The sequence below is a fragment of the Ictalurus furcatus genome, chromosome 29 (genome assembly GCF_023375685.1).
Source record: "Ictalurus furcatus strain D&B chromosome 29, Billie_1.0, whole genome shotgun sequence".
Taxonomy (NCBI): Eukaryota; Metazoa; Chordata; class Actinopteri; order Siluriformes; family Ictaluridae; genus Ictalurus; species Ictalurus furcatus.
Genome location: NC_071283.1, coordinates 12,805,587 through 12,832,872, shown reverse-complemented (window position 1 = coordinate 12,832,872; position 27,286 = coordinate 12,805,587). Strand labels below are relative to the sequence as shown.

Below are 27,286 nucleotides of genomic sequence, written 5' to 3'. Positions count from 1 at the left end.
TCTCTTGCTTGATCGTTCTCCCTTTCTTCTCGTCATCTCCCAATCTGATCGTCTCTATCTAGCTTCTCTCTTCATCTCTCATGTTTTGTTCTCTCACTATAACTTTCCCTTTTTTTAATTATTTATTTATTTTTATTTTATTTTGCTTGCTTTCCTTCTTCATCAGTCAGTCGTTCTTTATCCTTTCCCTCTTTGACCTCGGTCCCTGTTCATTCCTCCCTTTGTGTTTATGTTTCTTTTTATCTGGCTTTATCCTTTGCTTACCATTATTCATTTTTGCCTTTTCACTCTCTCCCTTTTCATCTTATTCTCGCTCACCCCCTCTCCCCCTCTCTTTTCCATACTAAGGTATGACTGCAAAATACTTGCCCTCATTTTGCACTTTTGCCTCTCCTGCACATCTCTCCATAAGACACACTCACCACACGCAAATAGCAAAACACTTCTTAAATGACAGAACAAAAGTTCGATTTTCTTTCATCTGTCCCACAATGTTTTGCAGCACGCCAGTCCCGAGTTCCACTGGAAGTCACATGATTTTGACAGAATGAGGATGATGTCTTATGATTCCTTTTGAGCGCCTGTGTGTGTGTGTGTGTGTGTGTGTGTGTGTGTGTGTGTGTGTGTGTGTGTGTGTGTGTGTGTACTTTCCAGAAAGAAAAGGATAGAGAAAAGTGCAGGAGAGCAAGATGGAAAAAAAAGTCTCACTGCACTCAGAGCAGGAAAAAAAGAGAAAGAGAGGGAGAGATGAGAGATCCACTCACAGGGGATCATAAGGCACCAGTCTCTGTGTCAAAGTCACACTTCCTGGTCATGTGATTCCCCATGGAACTCGGGACTGGCAAACTGCAAAGCATTATGAGATGGGTAGAAATAGAAGAAATATGAACTTCTGTCAATTTCTTTATATATATATATATATATATATATATATATATATAAAGACTAAATATATATATATTGTGTGTGTGTGTACATCATTGTATGAGAATAAATGGCCTATTTCCAAACCATCAAAACATTACAGCATCACTAAAGAATGCCAGGGTTCCAGTTAAAGTAAAACTTGATTATAAGGAGAGAGAGAGAGAGAGTTCGATCTCACCAGTGAAGTATGACCTCCAACTGTGATTTACCTCAGTGGGAGCCTCTGAGCACTTTGTTTCAAGAACCACACACACTATTAATTAGATCAGCTTTGTGCTACTAGCTGTCGTTATTTCTAAAATAATATTGAGTAAAAAATCATGTTTATTACTTTAACTCAATTATTATCTTGGCCGATAATAACGCACTGAGGGTGTAATGGTTGTGCCTGCGATGGATTGGCACCCTGTCCAGGGTGTACCCCGCCTTGTGCCCGATGCTCCCTGGGATAGGCTCCAGGTTTCCCCGTGACCCTGAAAAGGATAAGGCGGTATAGAAGATGGATGGGTGTAATGGTCGGATGGTTTGCTTTGATGCGTAGATTTAAAAGCCAACGGCTGAGATGAATGGAGGCAACAATCATAAATCAACTGTAAATGATTTATCACATCGTATTGTGAGATTAACACCCATATAATGTTTAATGTTATTTAAAACCTTAAAACTTTCTCTTGGATGGCTGATAATTATTATATGGATTATATGCGTCACATATAGTATAGTATAAATAAAATAGACATAAACCTATTGTTTGCATCAAATGTCTTAATACTGCTTGACCTGTTTCCATTTAGACTTAAAATTCTTTTAGACTTGCATTCAAAAATGTATTTAAATGGCTCAATTTTAGTTATATATATATATATATAAGATCTACTTTTTGCATTTAGGCTGACTTAAAATTCAGCTCTCTATGAAGAAAGAGGAGAAAACTGCATATTATGACTGAAGCTAAATTACAAAGGGTAAAGCTACAGAGCTCCCTCTTGTGGTTAAGACTGGTAACGATTAGTTTATTGATATACAGTAGTTCATCTCTCCCCCCCCATGAATAACCCTTGATAAACGTTGATTATAATTAGCTGCTATTGATCCTGTTATGTGTATCTGATCCAGCATTTAATTATATTGAGAATAAGAATATAATCGAGAGTAAGAATCAATCCTCACGCCACAGAAAACAGCAGAAACATCCGTACATTTATTCGAAACATAACGGGTAATGACAACATATCAAATCTGTTCCAAAAACTGGACAGTCCTTCTCCACACTTCTTTTATGCCTTCTTGAAAATCCTCTTGGCATCAACACCTTCGTAGTTGTAGCACTGAGTAAGACAGACGACAAAATACATTGAATTAGAAACGTTTACAAATTCTTCTAATTATCTTCAATGATTAAATCGTTCACATCGTTATTTAATTACATTCTACGTAACTCTGCTTTAGCTATATTGTCATTCATGGTTGAATGATGCCAGCCATAATGATCATGCTAGCTAATCCTCCTTTGTCAGAAAAATAACTGGAATTTGCAGTTTCACGGCACAGACGTCCAGTACGAGAAGCTTCACGTCGACGTGAAGCTTGGTGAACTCTGATGTAGGAATTTGCGCCATTGCCCAGTAGCAGAACTGCTTTGGCTGCACTGACCCTTGCAGTGCAGAAGATCCAATATGGAGGATCTGCTAATTTATTTTATTTTATTTTTTATTTTTTTGAGAATATTTCCCAAACTTACTGTTAATCATTCCATACAAAAAGGAAGCGTGTGTACAGTGTGCACAGTCAGCCAGACAGCTGGATTGGACTGTATAACCATCTTTTACTTTATGTTTCTAGGTTCCTAGCATGCAAATCGGACAGACTAGCAAGCAAAGAAGCGTAGACTGCTGATAAATCTTTCTATATTCGTATAACTGGATTTGCTTTAGCCGCAAGTTACTTCTGGAAAGATGTTAATTAGTTTACAAACTTGAATTAATTCATCTGAATTCAGTCTTAACTCTCATGTTCGCTGGAGTTAAAATGCTAAGTCATGGCTAAAAGACATGTGCCAAAACAATGAAAAGTACAAGTGAGAAAGAAATGTGTTTCTCTTTTATATGTATCTGACCCAAAAGTCAAATTCTAGCATTTTATAGTATAAAATCTCAATTCCAGCGAAAGACGCCCCGCCTGTCTCTACATTTATAACCAAAACTACTTATGGAAAAACAACACATGGACCAATTTTAAACAGGAAACAAGCTCTGACCTTGATTATTAACATCATGTGATCAAATTTCTTGTTGTTATTCTTTCTTTTCAGTAGGTCATTTAAACATTTCAAGCGCTCTTCTATGTTTTAATGATGACGTATTCATTCATTTATCTTGGGGATTGAGTGCTTTATCCTTCTGTGGTCTCGGGCTCACTGTGGATCCCGGAAGCACGGGGATTTTTGTAGGACTGTACAATGTATAATGTACTTGATGCTGTGAAATGTTAATGAGTGTGTAAAGAAATGTAAAGTTAGCTACTTTATCTGTAACATATAGCTAGATGTCATGTGTTCAGAGTAACTGTGTGTGTGTGTCACCTGTACAAGTTCCCCACCAACCAGTGACCGGGTGGTGGTGAGGAGTTTGCCGTTGTCCTTCCTGGTGAATGTGCCTTTTAGAGTCTCTCCCTCCATCACCCACGTGCCCTGAGGGACAACACACACATATGGTATGTACACACTACACATTGGACACGAGGTACAGTACGTGTGTTACTTTCAGACAGCTTGTAGGATTTGTTTTGGGGTTTTTTTGTTTTTTTTTCCTATTTGAGTTTGATTATTTATTTCATTTACTGATTTCACTGATGATGATTTCAACTCCTGCGCTGCCATTTCATTACTGATTATTGACTTTTGGTTCTCACAGTGAGCTCGGTGCCATCGGCCATCGGGTACTCGAACTGCACTCCGAGCGTGAACTCGATATCTTTGTTCCTGAACGTGCTCGACTCCTTAATGATGAACTTGTCTCCGGTCTGCTCGATGATCAGCTTCAGGTTGTCGTGTTCAGCCAGCTTTCTCTTCACCACGTTAATGCCTGTATACACACGTGCACACACACACACACGCACACACATTTTATACACTTGTTGCACATTCTCTTATTTATGTGTAGATTATTCCCATTTATGCCATTGACAATTATACAAAATTGTGCTTGTCAGTCCAACTGAAAGGGGCGTGGCCTCTCGGCTGTCGGTGTCCATTGAAGGATACATGGCTGTCACTCACAGTGAAGGAGGCGTGGTCTACGTTCTATCTGCCCTAATGAAGGTAGCACAGCCTCTGTGTCTGTCAGTCGTAGTGAAGGAGGCGTGGCCTCTGTGTCTGTCAGTCATAGTGAAGAAGGTGTGGCTCCTAGTTCTCCGAGCTAATGACACTTAAACTTTATGCACAATAATGAATAACGTCATATTAACCAGCTCTAGATTGTATCATTTTAGCTGTTTTGTATTAGCTTTAAATGTATTTTTCAGCTCAGATCATCTCGCATATCATCTCGGAAGGAGCGACGCAACATTCATTTCTAATTACATTTATTCATTTAGCAGACGCTTTTATCCAAAACGACTTACAATTGAGGAAATACAACCAAAATTTATGCTAAAATTCAGACTAAGCCACACAAGACATCCATTTTCTTGACTATTATTAATTCTAGCTCTTGTTACATTATCCGTTATTAACTAATAGTTCACTCACCCATCTTTTCCATAAACTTGTCATAGTGTTCATTACGGTCGATCTTCCATGTGCCGTTGAATGCCATGTTAGAAATAAAGAGCGACACAGATCAGGACAGAGAGAGAGAGAGAGAGAGAGAGAGAGAGAGAGAGAGAGAGTGGAGTAAGGAAGGTGAATCTGTGTTCTGTCTCCATGCTTTTATAGAGGAGTTTTATCTCTGTCCGTTATCCAGCTGATGATGTGGTCACTTCAGGTTACAGGTCACAGTCAGTTTGAACATTAAAATAAGGCCATCCAGATAACGCCTGCCTCCACACAATATTATTGCCCAATGCTGGGGGGGAAAAGTTGTACTGTTATTGTTCTGAATATCAGGATTGGCCCTGACACAGTAACGTGAGGTCACGTGTAACGTGTTATATGCTTTGTGGAAATCTAGCACAAATGCATGCACACTCTGGTAATCAGAGTGAAAAATCATAACCATGATATTTATGTGTGAAAAAACAAAACAAGCCAAACAAGCCAAAAAAGCAAGCCTGCATTGTGGGTTCTGTCCCAAATCTCCAGCGTAAACATGAATATCATATCGGACATCCTTATCTGGATGAAAAATGTAATTTAGGCATTGACACGACCTTTGACTGGCTGCACTTACTTACTCACTTATTAAAATCGTTCTATAAGTCTAAGGTTCATATAGGGAGGGTGAAATTTCCATAGCCGTAGTGAAACTAAGTTATCACCTGATTAGCTTCAGATGGAAGAATGTGCTTCACCTAACACCAGACATCTGCGATCAAATTAATGACACCCTTAAATTTTAAATGATATTTAATTAAATACAAATAGTTCTATTTTATAATTTCCCTAAGGCTTTGCTAGAGCTTTCAGGTTTCAGGAGGTTGCACATTGAAAATCTCTTCATAGCATTTCATAAATTAAAAAATGCAGATTAAAGCTGATCCAGGACTGAATGGCTATAGAAAACTGTTTACATTAGGGTCAATTGCTGTATGCTGTTCGAAGTGCTGCTTTTAATTAGTTTCAATCTGAACCATAATCCGCCAAAAAAAAAAAGAGGTGTTTATAAAATTTAGTTTTCCAAAGTGAACCGTGGCTCAGTTCTTTACTGAAAGAAACACCTTTTTAAGATGGTCTGCACAAGAATGTCGTCCTGGGTAATTATAGGAAGTGTGGATTATGAGTAATGTGAATAATGGTAATGAAAGTCCAAACTACACCATACTAGCATTGTATGGAGTATAATTGAATTATATGCATTATAAAAAAACATTCAGGCATTTCACTTAAAAAAAAAAATTCACAATTAGGAAATCCACAACCTAAACTTTAACCGTAACTCAGGATTTTATTTGAAATACTGGCAACGCCACCGATTAACGTGAGTGTATTACCCTTTTAAAATGTAAATCAAAAGGCTATTACAAATATAGAATTGTATCATCTTGTGAAAATACAATATATAGAAATGAATTTAATATTGGTTTAAGAAAAGAAAACTTTGACCCAGTTGCAGTTTGAAACCCTTTGAAACACGTACATCAATAAAATGTCAAAGAAATCCAACTTGGGTACATGGTAATAGCATAATGGATTATTACTGAGCAGAAATGCTGCACTTTATTACGTTAATCAAAGCACGATATCACTTGGACTTTAAGAGAAAGAACAATGTTTATTTGCTATATCTTACTACATCTTTATGAGCAACACTAAAATACTCGAGGCTGTAGACACACACACACACACAATATAGATTTGTCTGTCAGAGTGATACGTATTCACAAATCTATGAAGATAAAGATATTTAAAAAAATGACTTATGAGGCTGCTAAATCCTAAATCTTGCACTTCTTAAAGCACTCAAAAAAGGTGCAAGGTGTAAAGTCGGAGCTTTTAAAGACTACCTACAATTTAGTGCAATTTCAATTTATCATGATCAATAATCGTCACCTTTTCCCCGATTCTGTCAGGTATTTGTCAACATCGCTGAGAGTTGCACAACTATATTATCGGCATTGTGTAACTCTCATTGTGTGCTTGTAATCCTGTTCAGATCTGAACTGATGATCTGTGAGATGAAGGTGTGCAAGTGTCCAACTTTTATCAGTTTATCACCAGAAGGGGGCGGGGAAGAGCGATAGCACAACAGATGGGACTTCCTGATTTATGAGCGCTTGATTACTACTGTGGGATTTATACTAAAGCCTGGCACTCATTAGGATTCAGGAGGCTCAAGTTGCACATCACAGAAGGCGTGGCTTCGAGTCCATATATGGAAGTGTGAATGAGTCTAAAAGATCGAATACCTTAGAAGGGAATGTGGGTGTGTCCTTGGAAGTAATTGGAAATCATATACTGTACATATATGTGCTTCTGTACAATCCTGGATCCAATTCCGGGAAAAAAAAATGATGTTGAGTGTAGAAAGTGCAGGAATAAAAATCTTTCATCATAAATGCATTTGTCTAATATTAACTTATAAAATAAGGCTGTGCAGAGATCATGGGGTTCGTGTGTAATTTATTTACATGGGAAGGTGTCTCTGTCTGTGAAACAATTATATATGATCTGTTGTCCAATTATCATTTATTATAGTTATAAACCCGATCGACTGTAATAAGATGACTGGGGTTCATTCCAACTCAAATGTTAATAACATCTTGGGTCTAACTATCCATATAAAGTGCCTAATATTCATACAAGTTCCTAATATAAATAAATAAATAAATGTGTGTAGGAATATATGTTCATAAAAGGCGGTGCAGTGATCATTTACACTGAGAGGTGTTTGTTATTGTCACGACACGAAGTTGACTATGGATGCAAGCGCAGATTTCCAAACATTTAATAACAAATAAACAAAATGCAAAGGACTCTACAACAAACATACGAAACACTGTGGCAAAATCTAAACACAGTAGCATGGACAAAAGCGTAGTACGACAACGTGAGACAAGGAAGCAGAGCAAAACAGTGGCTATATATAAGCGTGCTCGTTAACCAGGAAGTGACTACAGGTGCAGGTGGTCATGTGACTGAGTGTGGTGCAGTGGCTGCTGGGAACTCAGCAGAACTCTGGGAGTCCAGAGTTCCTTCTGTGATACATGACGGTTATAGGTCGGCACGTTTTGAAATGTAAAAAAATAAAAAAAGAATATAAAAGAACGATAAAAAATTAACATCAATCAATGACAGACTAGTAAATCACACCTTGAGCTCTTATCAGATCTTAAAAGTATTTTTCATATTGTCTAATAACCTTTGGTTCCATCAGGAATTAAAAAAAATAGTAAATTGTAACCGTGGGTCATAGTGTTCTAAAAGTCATGTAATAGTCTGGATTCTACAAGTTCTAAATCTACTGTGTTGCTGCATCTGCTGCATTCACTATCAGATCGCTTTACGAAGAAGACTAAGAAGACCTTTAGTGAGAAGTAAATCAACAAAACTATGAACTACCACTCCTACAGCAACCAACTCTGCGACGCCATCATCGAGGTTGAAGGCACTCATTTCCATGCGCACAAATCAGTGCTCTGTGAATTGAGCCCGTATTTCAGGTGAGGCTGGGTCAATGACAGTGACCCAGATTGGATCGGAATAGATTTTAACTCACTAAAAATTACTTGCTAAATAACAAGAAAATGCTTAACAAACAAAACAAACAAACAAACCAAAAAAAGAACAAAAACTGTTAAAAAAAAAAAAAAATGTTATGAATGTCACATGTTATGAATTATTATTCGATGTATTGATGCTTTTTTTTTTTCATTTTTAATCTGTGTATAGAATTTATTTCTGTTAGCATGCTTCAATCTGCTTTGCTATTTGTAACTGGTCACATTTTTTAAATCAAAATCTTTTGCGTTTAAATTGATTACGAAAAGAAGAAATATAGATAAACTGATCAGAGGTCAAGGCTGTGAGAGAATGCCAATAAACCTATTACCCATAATGCTGACCTATTCCTTTAAGAAGCAAATATACAGACCTGAAAATCTAAAAGTGGCCACGGAGTGTATGCAAACTATTTTAAAAAGGAATGCCGTTATTTCACTCCTTTTTGTAGAGAAAATTGCTGGCTAAACATTATTTCCTGTGGATTTGAGTAATAAGTAAATGATATTCCAGCAGTTTGACCACAAAATCCCTAAAATAAAACATTAGCAAACATAATACTCATTGAAGCAAACCTTGAGTAGGATGGCCTGCAACCTCAACCCCATGGTTCCACCCTTGGATGGAAGAGTTTCAGAAGCCTGGTAGTGTATTCATCCAGCTTTGATATGAAATCATTTTCAACCAGATGCTCAGTAAATATAAATCAGTTTCCCCCAGATACTTAATATATTTAGATGACTTTTGTTCGGATACTTAATAAATATAAATCAGTTTTCCTTGTGAAATTAATTTGGATAGTACTCAATATTTTTGGGCTATATGACTCATCATTTGGCATGCTATTACTAAACCCAACACATTTTAATTGTTGCTTTTATTACCATGGGCTTAATTTTTTTTTTTTTCTTTAAATTTAGGTAATTTATTCAATACTTTTTAATCAAAGTTGTAGTACTTAAAATCTATTCAATTATATTACGTGTCACTTTGTTGCCATAATTTTTTTAAGTAACCATTGGTCACATTTTTTAGTGTAGATGCTGAGTAGATAGGAAGCGAGGTTCAGTGCCACATCACACCACAACCTCTTACAATACAATACACTGTATATATTTAATAATTAAGATGTGTTTATTATAGCAATAAGAAGAGGAAAAGGAGTGCGCCGTAGCAAGCCGCAATATTTCATTGCAGTTCTTTGGGCAGAGTCACTTCTCCAGAAACTGGTGGCAGCGGTGAACAATGTCGTTCACCTGCAGGTAATCGGCTGCATCCAAGAGAGCCTTCACGTTCGTTTGCGTGATTCTTACATGCTGTGAGTAACCGTACTGGAGGATGGACTTCATTATATTCGGAGCCACGCCAGGGACGGTGTACAAGAACTGGCCTGAGCTGCTCCACCTCTCAAACAGCGCTCTAGAAAATCAAAAAGACAAAAATAGGAGACAAGTCAAAACATACTCTCACAAAGGAAAAAGCCCAGGCTCTCAGGTCGAGCAGTTGCAGCATTTGCAGTGACACCATTATACACCACCATTAACACCGTGTGTAGTGAACAGCCAAACTGAACAGGAATTTGGGATTGAAGTCCCAGCTTATTACACTCGAACCGGTAGAAAAAGTGTGTAATTCATGAGAGTGAGAAGTGTAAGTCCGGCCCAACTGACCGGTCCTGGGAGTTTAATGGATTAATTAAAAGAAATATATATTCCTGAGACAGTGTAAAGAAATGTGAGCTAAGAAAACATTACCATGGTTAAGTAAATCGAGTAAATCAAGTCTGAAACAGTAAAATCTAGGATAAAATCTACCACACTGCTGATTTTCTTCTGTCATTACTACAACACAAACTATGGAACAGTTCACTTGACACCATATCTCTGAGATGTTTCCCTGCCATGATTTTTGAGCCTCACCTGAAATACGGGCTCAATTCACAGAGCACTGATTTGTGCACATGGAAATGAGTGCCTCCAGCCACAATGATGGTGTCGCAGAGTTGGTTGCTGTAGGAGTGGTAGTTCATAGTTATTGTTGATTTACTTCTCACTAAAAGTCTTCTTAGTCTTCTTCGTAAAGCGATCTGATAGTGAATGCAGCAGATGCAGCAACACAGTAGATTTAGAACTTAGATTTAGATTTAGAACAGACTATTACATGACTTCAAGAACACTAGAACACGGTGACCCATGGTTACGGTTTACTATTTTTTTTTTTTAAATTCCTGATGAAACAAAAGGTTATTAGACAATGTGAAAAATACTTTTAAGATTTGATAAGAGCTCAGGGTGTGATTTACTAGTCTGTCATTGATTGTTTTATGTTTATTTTTTATATTTTTATATTTTTTCATTTCAAAATGTACCGACATATAACAAACACCTTCCAGTGTAAATGACCACTGCACAGCCTTTTATGAAAATACATACATATAAAAGACATTTTATATGGATACTTAGACCCAAGACATTAACATTTGAGTTGGAATGAACCCCAGTCATCTCATACCCGTCAATCGGGTTTATAACTATGATAAATGATAATTGGACAACAGATCATATTTAACTGTTTCACAGACAGAGACACCTTCCCATGTAAATAAATTACACACGAACCCCATGATCGCTGCACAGCCTTATTTTATAAGTTAATATTAGACACATTAGACAGATGCATTTGTCATGAAAGCTTTTTGTTCCTGAACTTTCTACACTCAACATAATTTTATTTTTTTTTTCCAGGAATTGGACCCAGGATTGTAAAGAAGCCAATATATGTACAGTATATGATTTCCAATGACTTGTAGACACAAGGACACACCCACATTCCCTTCTACGTTATTCGATCTTTCAGACTCATTCACACGGCCATGAATCGGGAACGGGGCAGAAGCAATTGCGGTTAAGAGCTTTATTGAAGAGGCAGGCAGATGAATCCAAATCATGAAACAGAGGCGTAGTCGAAAACAGGCAACGGGTCAGGCGATCGGCAAACAGGCATACACTGGGCTAGGCAGGAATCCAAAACAAAGTCACAACACAAAACAAGAAACATGAAGCTGTGACAGGGAACTGGGAGCGGAAACACCAGCGTGGTCTAAATGAACTAATCTATCGTTAAACTAACTTAACCCATCATGGTACATAACATGAACAACTATCTAACTATTACTATATCTATCGAGGTATGTGACATAAACTATCTGCTATTTAACTGTAATACTCCATGAGGTGTACAGGGAAGCGCGCGGTATATATCCCGAACATAATCAGCGTTAAGTGCTGGCAGCTGAAAACAATGAAGACACACCCTCGAACATTCGAAGAGCAGGCGCTCGCTGAGCACTCGCGCACCTTGCTCGTGCACACGCACACCCTCCGGCTCTCCAAGCGCGCTGCCTAAAGGGGGGATCGTGACACACTTCCATACATGAACTCGAAGCCATGCCTTCCGTGACGTGCAACTGGACCCTGCGGAAACCGATTGAGTGCCAGGCTTTAGTATAAATCCCACAGAAGTAATCAAGCGCTCGTAAATCAAGAAGTACAATACAATATACTGTATATATTTAATAATTAAGATGTGTTTATTATAGCAATAAGGGAAAGAAGAAATGGAAAAAAGTAAAAAAAAAAAAAAGTGTTTATAAATATATATATATATATATATATATATATATATATATATATATATATATATATATATATATAAAATGTGCGAGTGATCTGAGTTGGATGAAAGTTCCAGGCTCATTTACTACTCGAGTGACGCAGTGTGTACGGTATTTGACGTCTTCTGCCAGAACGGTCACCCACGCCGCGCGAGTTGGAGCGTAGCTGGCGGTATATCAGGCTCTGCTTCACCATGAGGGACGCCCGATCACGCAGCTCGTGCCAGGAGTGCGCAGTAGCAAGCCGCAATATTTCAGTGCAGTTCTTTGGGCAGAGTGTCTTCACCAGAAATTGGTAGCAGAGGTGAACAATGTCCTCCACCAGCAGGTAATAGGCTGCCTCCAAGAGAGCCTTCACGTTCGTTTGCGTGATTGTTATCTGCTGTGAGTAACCGTACTGGATGATGGACTTCATTATGTTCGGAGTCACACCAGGGACGGTGTACAAGAACTGGCCTGGGCTGCTCCACCTCGTGAACAGAGCACTAGAACATCCAAAAGACAAAAATAGGAGACAAGTCAAAACATACTCTCACAAAGGAAAAAGCCCAGGCTCTCAGGTCGAGCAGTTGCAGCATTTGCAGTTCTTTTATCGAGACACCATTATACACCACCATTAACACCCTGTGTAGTGAACAGCCAAACTGAACAGGAATTTGGGATTGAAGTCCCAGCTTATTACACTCGAACCAGTAGAAAAAGTGTGTAATTCATGAGAGTGAGACGTGTAAGTCCGGCCCAACTGACCGGTCCTGGGAGTTCAATGGATTAATTAAAAGAAATATATATTCCTGAGACAGTGTAAAGAAATGTGAGCTAAGAAAACATTACCATGGTTAAGTAAATCGAGTAAATCAAGTCTGAAACAGTAAAATCTAGGATAAAATCTACCACACTGCTGATTTTCTTCTGTCATTACTACAACACAAACTATGGAACAGTTCACTTGACACCATATCTCTGAGATGTTTCCCTGCCATGATTTTTGAGCCTCACCTGAAATACGGGCTCAGTTCACAGAGCACTGATTTGTGCGCATGGAAATGAGTGCCTTCAACCTCGATGATGGCGTCGCAGAGTTGGTTTCTGTAGGAGTGGTAGTTCATAGTTTTGGTTGATTTACTTCTCACTAAAAGTCTTCTTAGTCTTCTTCGTAAAGCGATCTGATAGTGAATGCAGCAGATGCAGCAACACAGTAGATTTAGAATCCAGTTCTAGAATCCAGACTATTACATGACTTCTAGAACACTATGATCCATGGTTATGGTTTATGATTTTTTAAAATTCCTGATGGAACCAAAGCGTATTAGACAATATGAAAAATACTTTTAAGATTTGATAAGAGCTCAGGGTGTGATTTATGTGATTCATGTTTATTTTTTATCTTAGTTTTTTTTTCCTTTATGTTTTTCATTTAAAAATGTGCCGACATATAACTGTCATGTATCAGGGAAGGAACTCTGAATTCCAGTTCCCAGCAGCCACTGCACCACACTCATCAGTCACATGACCACCTGCACCTGTAGTCACTTCCTGGTTAACGAGCACGCTTATATATATATATATATATATATATATATATATATATATATATATATATATATATATATATACATATAGCCACTGTTTTGCTCTGCTTCCTTGTCTCATGTTGTCGTACTACACTTTTGTCCATGCTACTGTGTTTAGATTTTGCCACAGTGTTTCGTATGTTTGTTGTAGAGTCCTTTGCATTTTGTTTATTTGTTATTAAATGTTTGGAAATCTGCGCTTGCATCCATAGTCAACTTCATATTGTGACAATAACAAACACCTTCCAGTGTAAATGATCACTGCACCGCCTTTTATGAACATATATACATACACACACATTTATTTATTTATATTAGGAACTCGTATGAATATTAGGCACTTTATATGGATAGTTAGACCCAAGACTTATTAACATTTGAGTTGGAATGAACTCCAGTCATTTCTCGTGACCTGTCAATTGGGTTTATAACTATAGTCAATGATATAATAATTGGACAACAGATTATATATAACAGTGTCCTTCCTCCATCCCACACTCATGCATCTCTCTCTTCCTGTAACTGATTTGTACAGGTTATGCAGTAACCATCCAGTGTGTGCGCCTGTCTACACAATGTTCCTGAGATCTGATAAATTGTATTTTAATGTTAATGTAATTAAATGTCAGGGGTGGAAATCACAATCAATCACTATTAAAGGTGTTATATTTATTGTTTAGTTGTAGTACAAATTGAATCGGTCGCTCAAAATGAGGGGGTTTTGTTTGTTTGTTTGTTTGTTTGTTTGCATTTACGTCACCTGTGATAGGCAGAAATGTCGAGTGTACCAAAGAACATTATGTGAAAATCTGTTGAGAACAAATCCATCACTAGGGGGCAATGTTTCACACAGTGACCCAGATTGGATCGGAATAGATTTTAACTCACTAAAAATTACTTGGTAAATAACAAGAAAATGCTTAACAAACAAAACAAACAACAACAACAAAAAAACAGAACAAAAACTGTTAAAAAATGTTGTTATGAATGTCACATGTTATTTGATGTATATAGGCTTTATTTTTATTTTTAATCTGCGTATAGAATTTATTTCTGTTAGCATGCTTCAATCTGCTTTGCTGTTTGTAACTGGTCATATTTTTAAATCAAAATCTTTTGCATTTAAATTGATTACGAAAAGAAGAAATATAGATAAACTGATCAGAGGTCAAGGCTGTGTGTGTGTGTGTGTGTGTGTGTTGGCACAGTGAGTGTTACGCTGCATTCAACTAGAGATCACAAATCATTATTCCCTTCTTCCAACCAAAGAAAACGCCCGCTCAACTCTGGATTTATTCTAGGGAACTCGGGACGGTCTCCTCAAATGTTGAAGCTCAAAGCTTCAACAGTAAACAATGTTTAAATATAACACTTCTTACCTTTAAAGTTACATTGTATATACACAAGTATTTTCTTTACATCAATCAACACAGATATATCCATGTGTTAAATCTATAATATTGACTATACAGTTTGCTGGTTTGAGGGGAAAATAACATCACTTATCACAGTTATCTGGCTAGCTTGTTGCTAACAGAAGAGGAACATGGAGGCGGCCATTTTCCCCACTTTGTAACATGGAGATTCCGAGCATCAACTACCTACTTCCGAGGTAAGTCGAATGCAGAATTAGCAAAGTGTGTATGTTGACACAGGTTATGTTATTTAGTTAACAAGATGCTAATTAGTTTACAAACTTGAATTAATTCATCTGAATTCAGTCTTAACTCTCATGTTCGCTGGAGTTAAAATGCTAAGTCATGGCTAAAAGACATGTGCCAAAACAATGAAAAGTACAAAATGTGTTTCTCTTTTATATGTATCTGACCCAAAAGTCAAATTCTAGCATTTTATTTGATAAAATTCCAGCGAAAGACATCATGTGATCAAATTTCTTGTTGTTATTCTTTCTTTTCAGTAGGTCATTTAAACATTTCAAGCGCTCTTCTATGTTTTAATGATGACGTATTCATTCATTCATCTTCGGGATAAAGTGCTTTATCCTTCTGTGGTCTCGGGCTCACTGTGGATCCCGGAAGCACGGGGATTTTTGTAGGACTGTACAATGTATAATGTACTTGATGCTGTGAAATGTTAGTGAGTGTGTAAAGAAATGTAAAGTTAGCTACTTTATCTGTAACATATAGCTAGATGTCATGTGTTCAGAGTAACTGTGTGTGTGTGTCACCTGTACAAGTTCCCCACCAACCAGTGACCGGGTGGTGGTGAGGAGTTTGCCGTTGTCCTTCCTGGTGAATGTGCCTTTTAGAGTCTCTCCCTCCATCACCCACGTGCCCTGAGGGACAACACACACATATAGTATGTACACACTACACATTGCACACGAGGTACAGTACGTGTGTTACTTTCAGACAGCTTGTAGGATTTGTTTTGGGGTTTTTTTTTTCCTATTTGAGTTTGATTATTTATTTCATTATTGATTTCACCGATGAATTGTGTTCTAGTGTTCTTGAAGTCATGTAATAGTCTGTTCTAAATCTAAGTTCTAAATGTACTGTGTTGCTGCATCTGCTGCATTCACTATCAGATCGCTTTACGAAAAAGACCTTTAGTGAGAAGTAAATCAACAATAACTATGAACTACCACTCCTACAGCAACCAACTCTGCGACACCATCATTGTGGCTGGAGGCACTCATTTCCATGTGCACAAATCAGTGCTCTGTGAATTGAGCCCGTATTTCAGGTGAGGCTCAAAAATCATGGCAGGGAAACATCTCAGAGATATGGTGTCAAGTGAACTGTTCCATAGTTTGTGTTGTAGTAATGACAGAAGAAAATCAGCAGTGTGGTAGATTTTATCCTAGATTTTACTGTTTCAGACTTGATTTACTCGATTTACTTAACCATGGTAATGTTTTCTTAGCTCACATTTCTTTACACTGTCTCAGGAATATATATTTCTTTTAATTAATCCATTGAACTCCCGGGACCGGTCAGTTGGGCCGGACTTACACGTCTCACTCTCATGAATTACACACTTTTTCTACTGGTTCGAGTGTAATAAGCTGGGACTTCAATCCCAAATTCCTGTTCAGTTTGGCTGTTCACTACACACGGTGTTAATGGTGGTGTATAATGGTGTCTCGATAAAAGAACTGCAAATGCTGCAACTGCTCGACCTGAGAGCCTGGGCTTTTTCCTTTGTGAGAGTGTTTTGATTTGTGTCCTATTTTTTGTCTTTTTGATGTTCTAGAGCGCTGTTTGAGAGGTGGAGCAACCCAGGCCAGTTCTTGTACACCGTCCCTGGTGTGACTCCGAACATAATGAAGTCCATCATCCAGTACGGTTACTCACAGCGGATAACAATCACGCAAACGAACGTGAAGGCTCTCTTGGAGGCAGCCGATTACCTGCTGATGGACGACATTGTTCACCTCTGCTGCCGGTTTCTGGAGAAGAGACTCCGCCCAAAGAACTGCATTGAAATACTGCGGCTTGCTAATGCGCACTTCTGGCACGAGCTGCGTGATCGGGCGTCCTTCATATGGGAGCAGAGCCTGATATACCACCGCTAGGTACGCTCCAACTCGCCCGGTGTGGGCAGAAGACGTCAAACACCGTACACACGGCGTCACTTGAGTAGTAACTGAGCCTGGAACTTGCGTCCAACTCAGATCACACGCACACACACACACACACACACACACATATATATAAAAAAAGTGTATGTATATATATATATGTGTGTGTGTGTGTGTATATATATATATATATATATATATATATATATATATATATAAAAAAGTAATAAAAAAAAGTGTGTATATAAATATATATATATATATATATATATATATATATATATATATATATATATATATATATATATACACACTTTTTTTATTACTTTTTTCTATTTCTACTTTCTCTTCTTATTGCTATAATAAACACATCTTAATTATTAAATATATACAGTGTATTGTATTGTACGAGGTTGTGGTGTGATGTGGCACTGAACCTCGCTTCCTATCTACTCAGCATCTACACTAAAAAATGTGACCAATGGTTACTTAAAAAAATTATGGCAACAAAGTGACACGTAACATAATTGAATAGATTTTAAGTACTACAACTATGATTAAAAAGTATTGAATAAATTACCTAAATTTAAAGAAAAAAATTAAGCCCATGGTAATAAAAGCAACAATTAAAACGTGTTGGGTTTAGTAATAGCATGCCAAATGATGAGTCATATAGCCCCAAAATATTGAGTACTATCCAAATTAATTTCACAAGGAAAACTGATTTATATTTACTAAGTATCCGAGCAAAAGTAATCTAAATATATTAAGTATCTGGGGGAAACTGATTTATATTTATAGAATATGTTATGGAAATTGATTTATATTTACTGAATATCTGGTTGAAAATGATTTCGGTTCACTACATAAAAAAAATCTATAACTCATATTTGAGTACACTGTTGCTTAATGCAACACATTTGCAGTGCTATTCTTATTGATCTGTACCTTAATTAATTGTTTAAAGTCTTAATTGGTATTACATGACTTTAAATATATTTAATGTCACTCATTTTTCTGTTTCTAATCCAACCACTCTCGTGCCTTCTTGGTCCCAAAGTTGACTTAAGTTGGATCAACAGATCATGCATAAAAATAACAGAAGGTAAACATTTATTTGTGCAACTTTGTCTCAACATGTTTACCCAGCATTTTTCAAGTGCAAAATGCCGACATAAAATAACAGTACAAGAATAAAATGCATTTGGTCTTTTAAGAAAACAGACAGAAGTACTTCCATTTGCTTTGCTTCTTCACTTGCAAAAAAAATGGGATTCGCTTGAACAATTACATTATATATTTGTGCAAATTCGAATGCCTCAATTAAAACATCTCAAATCATCCCTGCATCCCTGGTGTAGACAGTGGAATCACAAGGTACACGAATATGGCTGTGCCAATATTAAGTCAAAAACATGATGCCACTCCCCTCAAATCTGAACAACCACCTGCAGCACTGAAACTCAAGCATTTAACAAAGCCTTGAACGTGACAATTGACAGTGCCGCAACAATTCCCTTTCATTCCGCAAAGGTCCATTTTCTTACACTAGTAGCTTATAACCCTTAATAACCCTGTCATTTCTGAGGTTTCTAGGGAACCAGCTGTGACTCCAGGAAGTCATTGGTCCCAGCAAAGAAATAGTGCATAGCACATAAACTCCCATAAAACCACAACATTTTACACCTTGTATGGATTAAACAAACAAACAAACAAACAAACAAAACCCCCTCATTTTGAGCGACCAATTCAATTTGTACTACAACTAAACAATAACTAACTTTGCTTGTATATTCTCATTTGTAAGTCTCTTTGGATAAAAGCGTCTGCTAATTGAATAAATGTAAATGTAAAGGTAAATATAACTCCTTTAATAGTGGATGATTGTGATTTCCACCCCTGACATTTAATTATATTAACATTAAAATACAATTGATCAGATCTCAGGAACATTGTGTAGACAGGCGCGCACACACTGGATGGTTACTGCATAACCTGTACAAATCAGATATTAAAAAAATCATTAAAAAGCAGTTTAGTAGAAATGTTTAGTAGAAATGTTTAGAGTCTCTTCTCCAGAAACTGGCAGCAGAGGTGAACAATGTCATCCATCAGCAGGTAATCGGCTGCCTCCAAGAGAGCCTTCACGTTCTCTCGCGTGATTCTTATACGTTTTGAGTAACCGTACTGCATGATGACTTTCATTATATGAGGAGTCACACCAGGGACGGTGTACATGAACTGGCCTGGGCTGCTCCACCTCGTGAAGAGCTCTAGAACATCCAAAAGACAAAAATAGGACACAAGTCAAAACTTACTCTCACAAAGGAAAAAGCCCAGGCTCTCAGGTCGAGCAGTTGCAGCATTTGCAGTTCTTTTATCGAGACACCATTATACACCACCATTAACACCCTGTGTAGTGAACAGCCAAACTGAACAGGAATTTGGGATTGAAGTCCCAGCTTATTACACTCGAACCAGTAGAAAAAGTGTGTAATTCATGAGAGTGAGAAGTGTAAGTCCGGCCCAACTGAGCGGTCCTGGGAGTTTAATGGATTAATTAAAATAGATATATATTCCTGAGACAGTGCAGGGCTCCAGGCAAAAACAAATATAATACCCAACAAATATAATACCCAAAATATTTAGGCGCCAAATCAAATTTTCAGAAGCTAAAATACAGTGATGTCACTTGACGTATGATGATATCATTGTTAAACGGCTACCTCACATCGCCTTTTCTTTCCCCTCTGTTCGGTCTGCCTTTGTTTACTCTGCCTCCCACAGTTTACACAATGTATTCTTTACATACACAATATGTGCAATGTTCAGTACATCATATTGAATCATATTACTGTAAATACTTAAATGTCCAGTCGTTTGTTTCTTTTTTTTCATTACAATTAGTTGTTTCTTGCTTATTCAGGCTCAGACTCCATATCTCCCACCACCACCATGTCAAGGTCACTTGGCCAACCGGTGTAGTTAGGTCTGCGCCTTCTTTTGCTTGCAGACAACCAGCGCTTCACACTGGGCTCTGGGTCAGACTGGTCAAGTGAGGGGCCCTCTGTACTGATCCTCACTAAGTCTTCCAGTGTTTTAACACATAAGGAACTGTGCACTTTTGACTTTATTCTATTCTGTGCTGCGAATCCTCTTTCGCACTGAGCTGCAGATATGGGAAGAACCTGCATAATTTCAACTAAGTGAAGAATGTTCTTAAAATCTGTGCAGAATGGCTCCTTAGCATCACTTTCCGTTACTCGGTGCATGTCTTATCCATGAACTGACCTTTCACTGATGTTTTCAGCATTCTCCATTCCCTTTGCACAGCTGTAACATCACATCCACTGTTTGTCAAGAGCTCTCCGTACCAGTTCACTAATGTGTCAACCTGCTCCTCGCCATAGGTAACAACATCTTCTGGCCATGCATCATGACACAACATTGAAAATGACCTGAGGCCCTCTGATCCCTTTGCATGTCAATTCTCTGTAACGTTCACCAGCATGTTTCCGAATCTTCTTTCTAGTTCTTTTACAGTAATATTAACTGTTTTATCAATGACTGCGTTCAGATCATTTGTAAATGTGGTATGACTTTGGGGGCCCTTAAGTTCAACATTTTGGAAGGTTATGACAGTGGGGTTACTTGCAGCTGTCCGTCTCTTGCTTACTGGCAGTACTTCTCTGTACCTTCAGAATATTTCCCTATGTGCTGTAATAATTCCTGGAGCTTCCCTTCTCTCAGTGGCTTTTCCTTCAACTTTTTAACCATCTCTAGACAACTCTCAACAGCTGCAACCGCTTGTGGGAGGATCAGAGAATTGCTCTGAAGTGTGAGGCTGAGTTTTGAGACCTCTGAAATCTGAGACCTCTGCAAACACATAGGCTGCATCGCGTTTTATTTTCAATTCCATCGTCTCTTTTTCTGCGACTTTATCACTAGCACGTTGCACTGCTTTCACGATTGGGGTGGCACGAGGGGCAGACCTAGCAATGACACAATCCCTGTCGTTCTTATGTTGTTGTTGTTTTTTTTCTGTCACCATGCTTCTTCACGGTTTCTTTTTTAAAATGACTCGAACAGGTAATAAACTCTGTTTTACCAGCAATATCTTGTCCTGCTTTAGCACAAAAAGGTGCAGTACATTTTCCCATCGTCATAACGTTACCAGGCGAACTCGTGTAGGCAAGCTGATTTAAACCGTCTGGTCGGGATGGGAGCCGCAGGGACGGGAGAAGAAGACTCAACTCGCTGCGCTTGGCTGTCGTCATCTGTAAAAGATTGCATACCGATTGAAACGGGCTGGGATGACTCAAATGCCACTTGAGAACTTTCACTTGTCGAGCAGGATTTGGACGAGCAGGGAATGAGGAGAAGTCTGATATTTTTCGTTTGCGCATTTCGTTTTCTTGTCAGCTGGCTAACATTAGTTAACTACACAGTTAGCTAGCCTACATGTAACGTATAAATTCAAATTCCAACGAACTAAACCACATCGAGCTAAATTAAACACCTTTAATAGTTCCAGCTTTTTATCCCGATAAACGTGACGTTAAACCTGTTTCTGTTCATTTATACAGCCGACGCTTCAACCAGGACAAGAGTGCAGAGTTTATTTACTGGAAACCATACAGGAGTGCACGTGATAGGGCAGGTAGACGCAGGCGCAAGAGGAGATGAGAGTTCAGTAGCCTAACACAACAAGACGTATGGTAATTTCAGTTTAATTTGTTTTTAAATTTTGTTTGTGGGTAACGGTGGCAACTGGCAAAAAAAAACATAGTTGCAAAATTAAAAAGTTAGTCGCATTGGCGATCATTTTAGTCGCCATCTGGAGCCCTGCAGTGTCAAGAAATGTGAGCTAAGAAAACATTACCATGGTTAAGTAAATCGAGTAAATCAAGCCTGAAACTGTAAAATCTAGGATAAAATCTACCACACTGCTGATTTTCTTCTGTCATTACTACAACACAAACTATGGAACAGTTCACTTGACACCATATCTCTGAGATGTTTCCCTGCCATGATTTTTGAGCCTCACCTGAAATACGGGCTCAATTCACAGAGCACTGATTTGTGCATGAAAATCAGTCTCTTCAACTTCAATGATGATGTCGCAGAGTTGTCTGCGGTACGAGTGGTACTTCATAGTTGTTGTTTTTTTATTTATTTATTTACTTCTAAATAAGTCTTTTTGAACTGTTGCTTAAAGCGAACTGATGGTGAATGCAGCAGATGCAGCAACACAGTAGATTTAGAACTTCTAGAATCCAGACTATTACATGACTACTAGAATACTAGAACTGCTCAGGGGCCCAACAGTGGCAGTTTGGCAGTGCTGGGCCTTGAACCCCCGACCTTCCGATCAGTAGCCCGGAGTCTTAACCGCCAAGTCACCACTGCCCACAATATACTGTATATATTTAATAATTCAGATGTGTTTATTATAGCAATAAGAAGAAATAGGAAAAAAAGTGTGTGTGTGATCTGAGTTGGATGCACGTTCCAGGCTCCGTTACTACTCGTGTGACGCCGTGTGTACGGTGTTTGACGTCTTCTGCCTGAACTGTCTCCCACGCCAGGTGAGTTGGAGCGTAGCTGGGAATTTGCTCCGGATTCAGGAACACCGAGGCGGTACATCAGGCTCTGCTCCACCATGAGGGACGCCCGATCACGCAGCTTCTCTAGAAACCGGCAGCAGGTGTGAACAATGTCGTCCATCAGCAGGTAATCGGCTGCCTCCAAGAGAGCCTTCACGTTCTTTCGCGTGATTCTTATCCGCTGTGAGTAACCGTACTGGATGATGGACTTCATTATGTTCGGAGTCACACCAGGGACGGTGTACATGAACTGGCCTGGGCTGCTCCACCTCGTGAAGAGCTCTAGAACATCCAAAAGACAAAAATAGGACACGAGTCAAAACTTACTCTCACAAAGGAAAAAAGCCCAGGCTCTCAGGTCGAGCAGTTGCAGCATTTGCAGTGACACCATTATACACCACCATTAACACCCTGTGTAGTGAACAGCCAAACTTGACATCATATCTCTGAGATGTTTCTGTAGCATATATTAAATATGTACTATATAGATGATGTGTAGACCAGATATCAGAAGACTACAATAACAATGACAGCACAACTGATAAGGTAAATATAGAATGATTTATATACAATCTAGAGTGAGTGAAATTAAACATGTGCAATACATATATAATACCCTAGGGTGCAACCCCTAAATTAAGCCTAAGATAAAATATATGTATACACAGAATATAACAAAACCTTAAATAAAAAAAATAAAATAAAATAAAAAAAAAAAACAATAAAAAAAACAAAAAACTCTCCCACTGTCACCTGTCAATCAAGGCGGGATCTACGTGTAGAATGGTGTTAATTGGTCGAAATGATCTACATGAAACATTTTAAGTGGTTCAAATAACGTATTTGAAAGTATAGTGGTTTACATTCTGCTTTATTTTTAATGAATCTATATTGTTTTAAATTCGGTTTAAAATATTTATGTACATTTTCTAGTGGGCTACATTTCCCTGCCATGATTTTTGAGTGTAAGCTGTGCGCATGGAAATGAGTGCCTTCAACCTCAATGATGGCGTCGCAGAGTTGGTTGCTGTAGGAGTGGTAGTTCATAGTTATTGTTGATTTACTTCTCACTAAAAGTCTTCTTAGTCTTCTTCGTAAAGCGATCTGATAGTGAATGCAGCAGATGCAGCAACACAGTAGATTTAGAACTTAGATTTAGATTTAGAACAGACATGACTTCTAGAACACTATGATCCATGGTTACAGTTTATGATTTTTTTTATTTTTTTTTAATTCCTGATGGAACAAAAGGTTATTAGACAATGTGAAAAATACTTTTAAGATTTGATAAGAGCTCAGGGTGTGATTTACTAGTCTGTCATTGATTGTTTAAATCAGGAATTTTTAAAAATAGTAAACCGTAACCATGGATCATAGTGTTCTAGAAGTCATGTAATAGTCTGAATTCTAGAACTGGATTCTAAATCTACTGTGTTGCTGCATCTGCTGCATTCACTATCAGATCGCTTTACGAAGAAGACTAAGAAGACTTTTAGTGAGAAGTAAATCAACCAAAACTATGAACTACCACTCCTACAGAAACCAACTCTGCGACGCCATCATCGAGGTTGAAGGCACTCATTTCCATGCGCACAAATCAGTGCTCTGTGAATTGAGCCCGTATTTCAGGTGAGGCTCAAAAATCATGGCAGGGAAACATCTCAGAGATATGGTGTCAAGTGAATTGTTCCATAGTTTGTGTTGTAGTAATGACAGAAGAAAATCAGCAGTGTGGTAGATTTTATCCTAGATTTTACTGTTTCAGACTTGATTTACTCGATTTACTTAACCATGGTAATGTTTTCTTAGCTCACATTTCTTTACACTGTCTCAGGAATATATATTTCTTTTAATTAATCCATTGAACTCCCAGGACCGGTCAGTTGGGCCGGACTTACACGTCTCACTCTCATGAATTACACACTTTTTCTGCTGGTTCGAGTGTAATAAGCTGGGACTTATGTGTATAATGGTGTCACTGCAAATGCTGCAACTGCTCGACCTGAGAGCCTGGGCTTTTTCCTTTGTGAGAGTATGTTTTGACTTGTCTCCTATTTTTGTCTTTTGGATGTTCTAGCGCTCTGTTTGAGAGGTGGAGCAGCCCAGGCCAGTTCATGTACACCGTCCCTGGCGTGACTCCGAAAATAATGAAGTCCATCATCCAGTACGGTTACTCACAGCGCATAAGAATCACGCGAAAGAACGTGAAGGCTCTCTTGGATGCAGCCGATTACCTGCTGATGGACAACATTGTTCACCTCTGCTGCCAGTTTCTGGTGAAGCGACTCTGCTCAAAGAACTGCACTGAAATGTTGCGGCTTGCTAATGCGCACTCCTGGCACGAGCTGCATGATCGGGCGTCTCTCATGGTGAAGCAGAGCCAGATATACTGCCAGCTACGCTCCAAGTCGCCTGGCGTGGGTGACCTTTCTGGCAGAAGACGTCAAACACCGTACACACTGCGTCACTCGAGTATTAACGGAGCCTGGAACTTTCATCCAACTCGGATCACACACACATATACACACACAATTTTTTTTCTATTTCTTCTTTCTCTTCTTCTTGTTGCTGTAATAAACACGCATCTTAATTATTAAATATATACAGTATATTGTATTGTAAGAGGTTGTGGTGTGATGTGGCACTGAACCTTGCTTCCTATCTACTCAGCATCTCACTACCAGTGCGAAAGATGATAGAAAAAGAGAGAGGAAAAAATGTAAATGCATGACAGGAAGCAAGGTTCAAGTGTGCCACATCGGCCATTACCTTTTGGCTCATCCTCAAAACTCCTCTCTCGCAATTTAGGCCTACGCAATTCACACCTCCACCTGCTACAATAGATTTATTATATACACATACTGTAGGCTGAGTGGCTTAGTGAGTTCGCATGTTCTCCCTCTGCTTTGGGGGTTTCCTCCGGGTACTCCAAAGACATGCGTCGTAGGCCGACTGACATCTCTGTATTGTCTCCTGCCCCGAGTTGTATCCCGAGTTCCCTGGGATAGGTCCCAGGCTCCCACACGACCCTGTGTACGATAAGCGTCGCAAAAAAATGGATTGATGGATGAGCATATCTATTAATGTACACTATTATTACACTGTATATATCTAATACGTATTGTATTATTTCTCTGTGTATGTATATATATATATATATATATATATATATATATATATATATATATATGTATATATATATATATGTATATATATATATATATATATGTATATATATATATATATATATATATATGTATATAGTAGAGTTGTCTGTAAATAAATGTTCACATGCCTTGTTTCTTTGTGTTTATGATTATACATCTACTGATGATATACTTTTATACACTTTTATACATCATATTGTAACCATTTTTTAGTATGTTTCCCAATATCGTTAAATAAAGTTGGGGGGGGGGGGATTTTTTCTTTTCTTTATTTTTTCCGTCCAGATTCATTCGGATTTTTCTACGAGATGAACATACAAATTCCTAATTTAGTATTAACTACACATTTCTCCCACTAAGTACATTTATGCTAGTGATGCTACAAATCAAATGAGTGTTGTTTCTCATAGCAGGGATACTTTGAAACAGGTGCGTGTTTTTTTTTTACATGGTAGTTAAAAACATTTAAGTTGTTAAATATCGTTTCAGAAATCCAGGAACTTGTTCTACATGAAATCATCAGGTAGCTACAGATTACAGTTTAGACTGCGGTTATTACTTTTAATCGCTCATCAGTAGCCGGACCTTTGTTCTTAGCTCAAGGTTTTGTGTGTGAAATTCATGCTGTGATTGGATTTATGATTTATGGTTGGACTTGTAGTCCGGATGATTTAGTTTACTACTATGTTTATGCACGTTTAAACTAGCTAGCTTTAAAAAAAAAAAAAAATGCTGATTGCATTTAGATAACACTGTGTTACTCGATCAGTTCACGATGAGAGATTTTGTGATTTTATGTCATTCTTGTATACGTGAATGTAATTATGTTCAAATGTAGTTTTAACTGCTTTATCATTTCAATAACTGATTTGTACAGGTTATGCAGTAACCATCCAGTGTGCGCGCCTGTCTACACAATGTTCCTGAGATCTGATAAATTACATTTTAATGTTACTGTAATTAAATGTCAGGGGTGGAAATCACAATCATCCACTATTAAAGGTGTTATATTTATTCTTTAGCTGTAGTACAAATTGAATCGGTCGCTCAAAATGAGGGGGTTTTGTTTGTTTGTTTGTTTGTTTGTTTGCTTGCATTTACGTCACCTGTGATAGGCAGAAATGTCGAGTGTAGCAAAGAACATTATGTGAAAATCTGTTGAGAACAAATCCATCACTAGGGGGCAATGTTTCACACAGTGACCCAGATTGGATCGGAATAGATTTTAACTCACTAAAAATTACTTGGTAAATAACAAGAAAATGCTTAACAAACAAACAAACAAACAAACAACAACAAAAAAACAGAACAAAAACTGTTAAAAAATGTTGTTATGAATGTCACATGTTATGAATTATTATTTGATGTAGTTATGCTTTTTTCATTTTTAATCTGTGTATAGAATTTATTTCTGTTAGCATGC

General features: G+C 38.0%; 6 protein-coding genes across 7 annotated transcripts; 2 read left to right on the top strand and 4 right to left on the bottom strand.

Annotated features, from left to right (window-relative positions):
- Positions 1 to 2,106: 2,106 nt before the first annotated feature.
- Positions 2,107 to 4,941, bottom strand: LOC128604417 (fatty acid-binding protein, intestinal). Its single transcript, XM_053619536.1, has 4 exons — positions 4,676 to 4,941; positions 3,838 to 4,010; positions 3,509 to 3,616; positions 2,107 to 2,255 (listed from the first exon to the last, which is right to left on the bottom strand). Exons 1-4 carry the CDS (start codon positions 4,740 to 4,742, stop codon positions 2,205 to 2,207), a joined length of 399 nt encoding a protein of 132 aa, XP_053475511.1. The 5' UTR covers positions 4,743 to 4,941; the 3' UTR covers positions 2,107 to 2,204.
- A 4,476-nt stretch (positions 4,942 to 9,417) lies between these two features.
- Positions 9,418 to 10,941, bottom strand: LOC128604418 (kelch-like protein 10). Its single transcript, XM_053619537.1, has 2 exons — positions 10,222 to 10,941; positions 9,418 to 9,721 (listed from the first exon to the last, which is right to left on the bottom strand). Exons 1-2 carry the CDS (start codon positions 10,329 to 10,331, stop codon positions 9,514 to 9,516), a joined length of 318 nt encoding a protein of 105 aa, XP_053475512.1. The 5' UTR covers positions 10,332 to 10,941; the 3' UTR covers positions 9,418 to 9,513.
- Positions 10,942 to 12,025: 1,084 nt separating this feature from the next.
- LOC128604042 (kelch-like protein 8) lies at positions 12,026 to 18,242 on the bottom strand. The gene is made up of 5 exons (XM_053618814.1): positions 18,236 to 18,242; positions 16,920 to 17,095; positions 15,735 to 15,842; positions 12,972 to 13,138; positions 12,026 to 12,460 (listed from the first exon to the last, which is right to left on the bottom strand). Exons 1-5 carry the CDS (start codon positions 18,240 to 18,242, stop codon positions 12,055 to 12,057), a joined length of 864 nt encoding a protein of 287 aa, XP_053474789.1. The 3' UTR covers positions 12,026 to 12,054.
- LOC128604448 (kelch-like protein 10) lies at positions 16,032 to 17,209 on the top strand. Its single transcript, XM_053619581.1, has 2 exons — positions 16,032 to 16,252; positions 16,763 to 17,209. The coding sequence occupies exons 1-2, from the start codon at positions 16,143 to 16,145 to the stop codon at positions 17,082 to 17,084; spliced, it is 432 nt and encodes a 143-aa protein (XP_053475556.1). The 5' UTR covers positions 16,032 to 16,142; the 3' UTR covers positions 17,085 to 17,209.
- Positions 18,243 to 22,403: 4,161 nt separating the features above from the next.
- LOC128604446 (uncharacterized) lies at positions 22,404 to 23,815 on the bottom strand. The gene is made up of 2 exons (XM_053619577.1): positions 23,689 to 23,815; positions 22,404 to 22,978 (listed from the first exon to the last, which is right to left on the bottom strand). The coding sequence occupies exons 1-2, from the start codon at positions 23,741 to 23,743 to the stop codon at positions 22,404 to 22,406; spliced, it is 630 nt and encodes a 209-aa protein (XP_053475552.1). The 5' UTR covers positions 23,744 to 23,815.
- LOC128604447 (kelch-like protein 10) lies at positions 22,727 to 25,812 on the top strand. Of its 2 annotated transcripts, none has more exons than XM_053619580.1 (2): positions 22,727 to 22,823; positions 24,774 to 25,812. In XM_053619580.1, exons 1-2 carry the CDS (start codon positions 22,807 to 22,809, stop codon positions 25,291 to 25,293), a joined length of 537 nt encoding a protein of 178 aa, XP_053475555.1. In that variant the 5' UTR covers positions 22,727 to 22,806; the 3' UTR covers positions 25,294 to 25,812. The 2 variants fall into 2 exon arrangements, with proteins under 2 accessions (XP_053475555.1, XP_053475554.1); XM_053619579.1 differs by lacking the exon at positions 22,727 to 22,823 and adding an exon at positions 24,072 to 24,325.
- Positions 25,813 to 27,286: the final 1,474 nt, after the last annotated feature.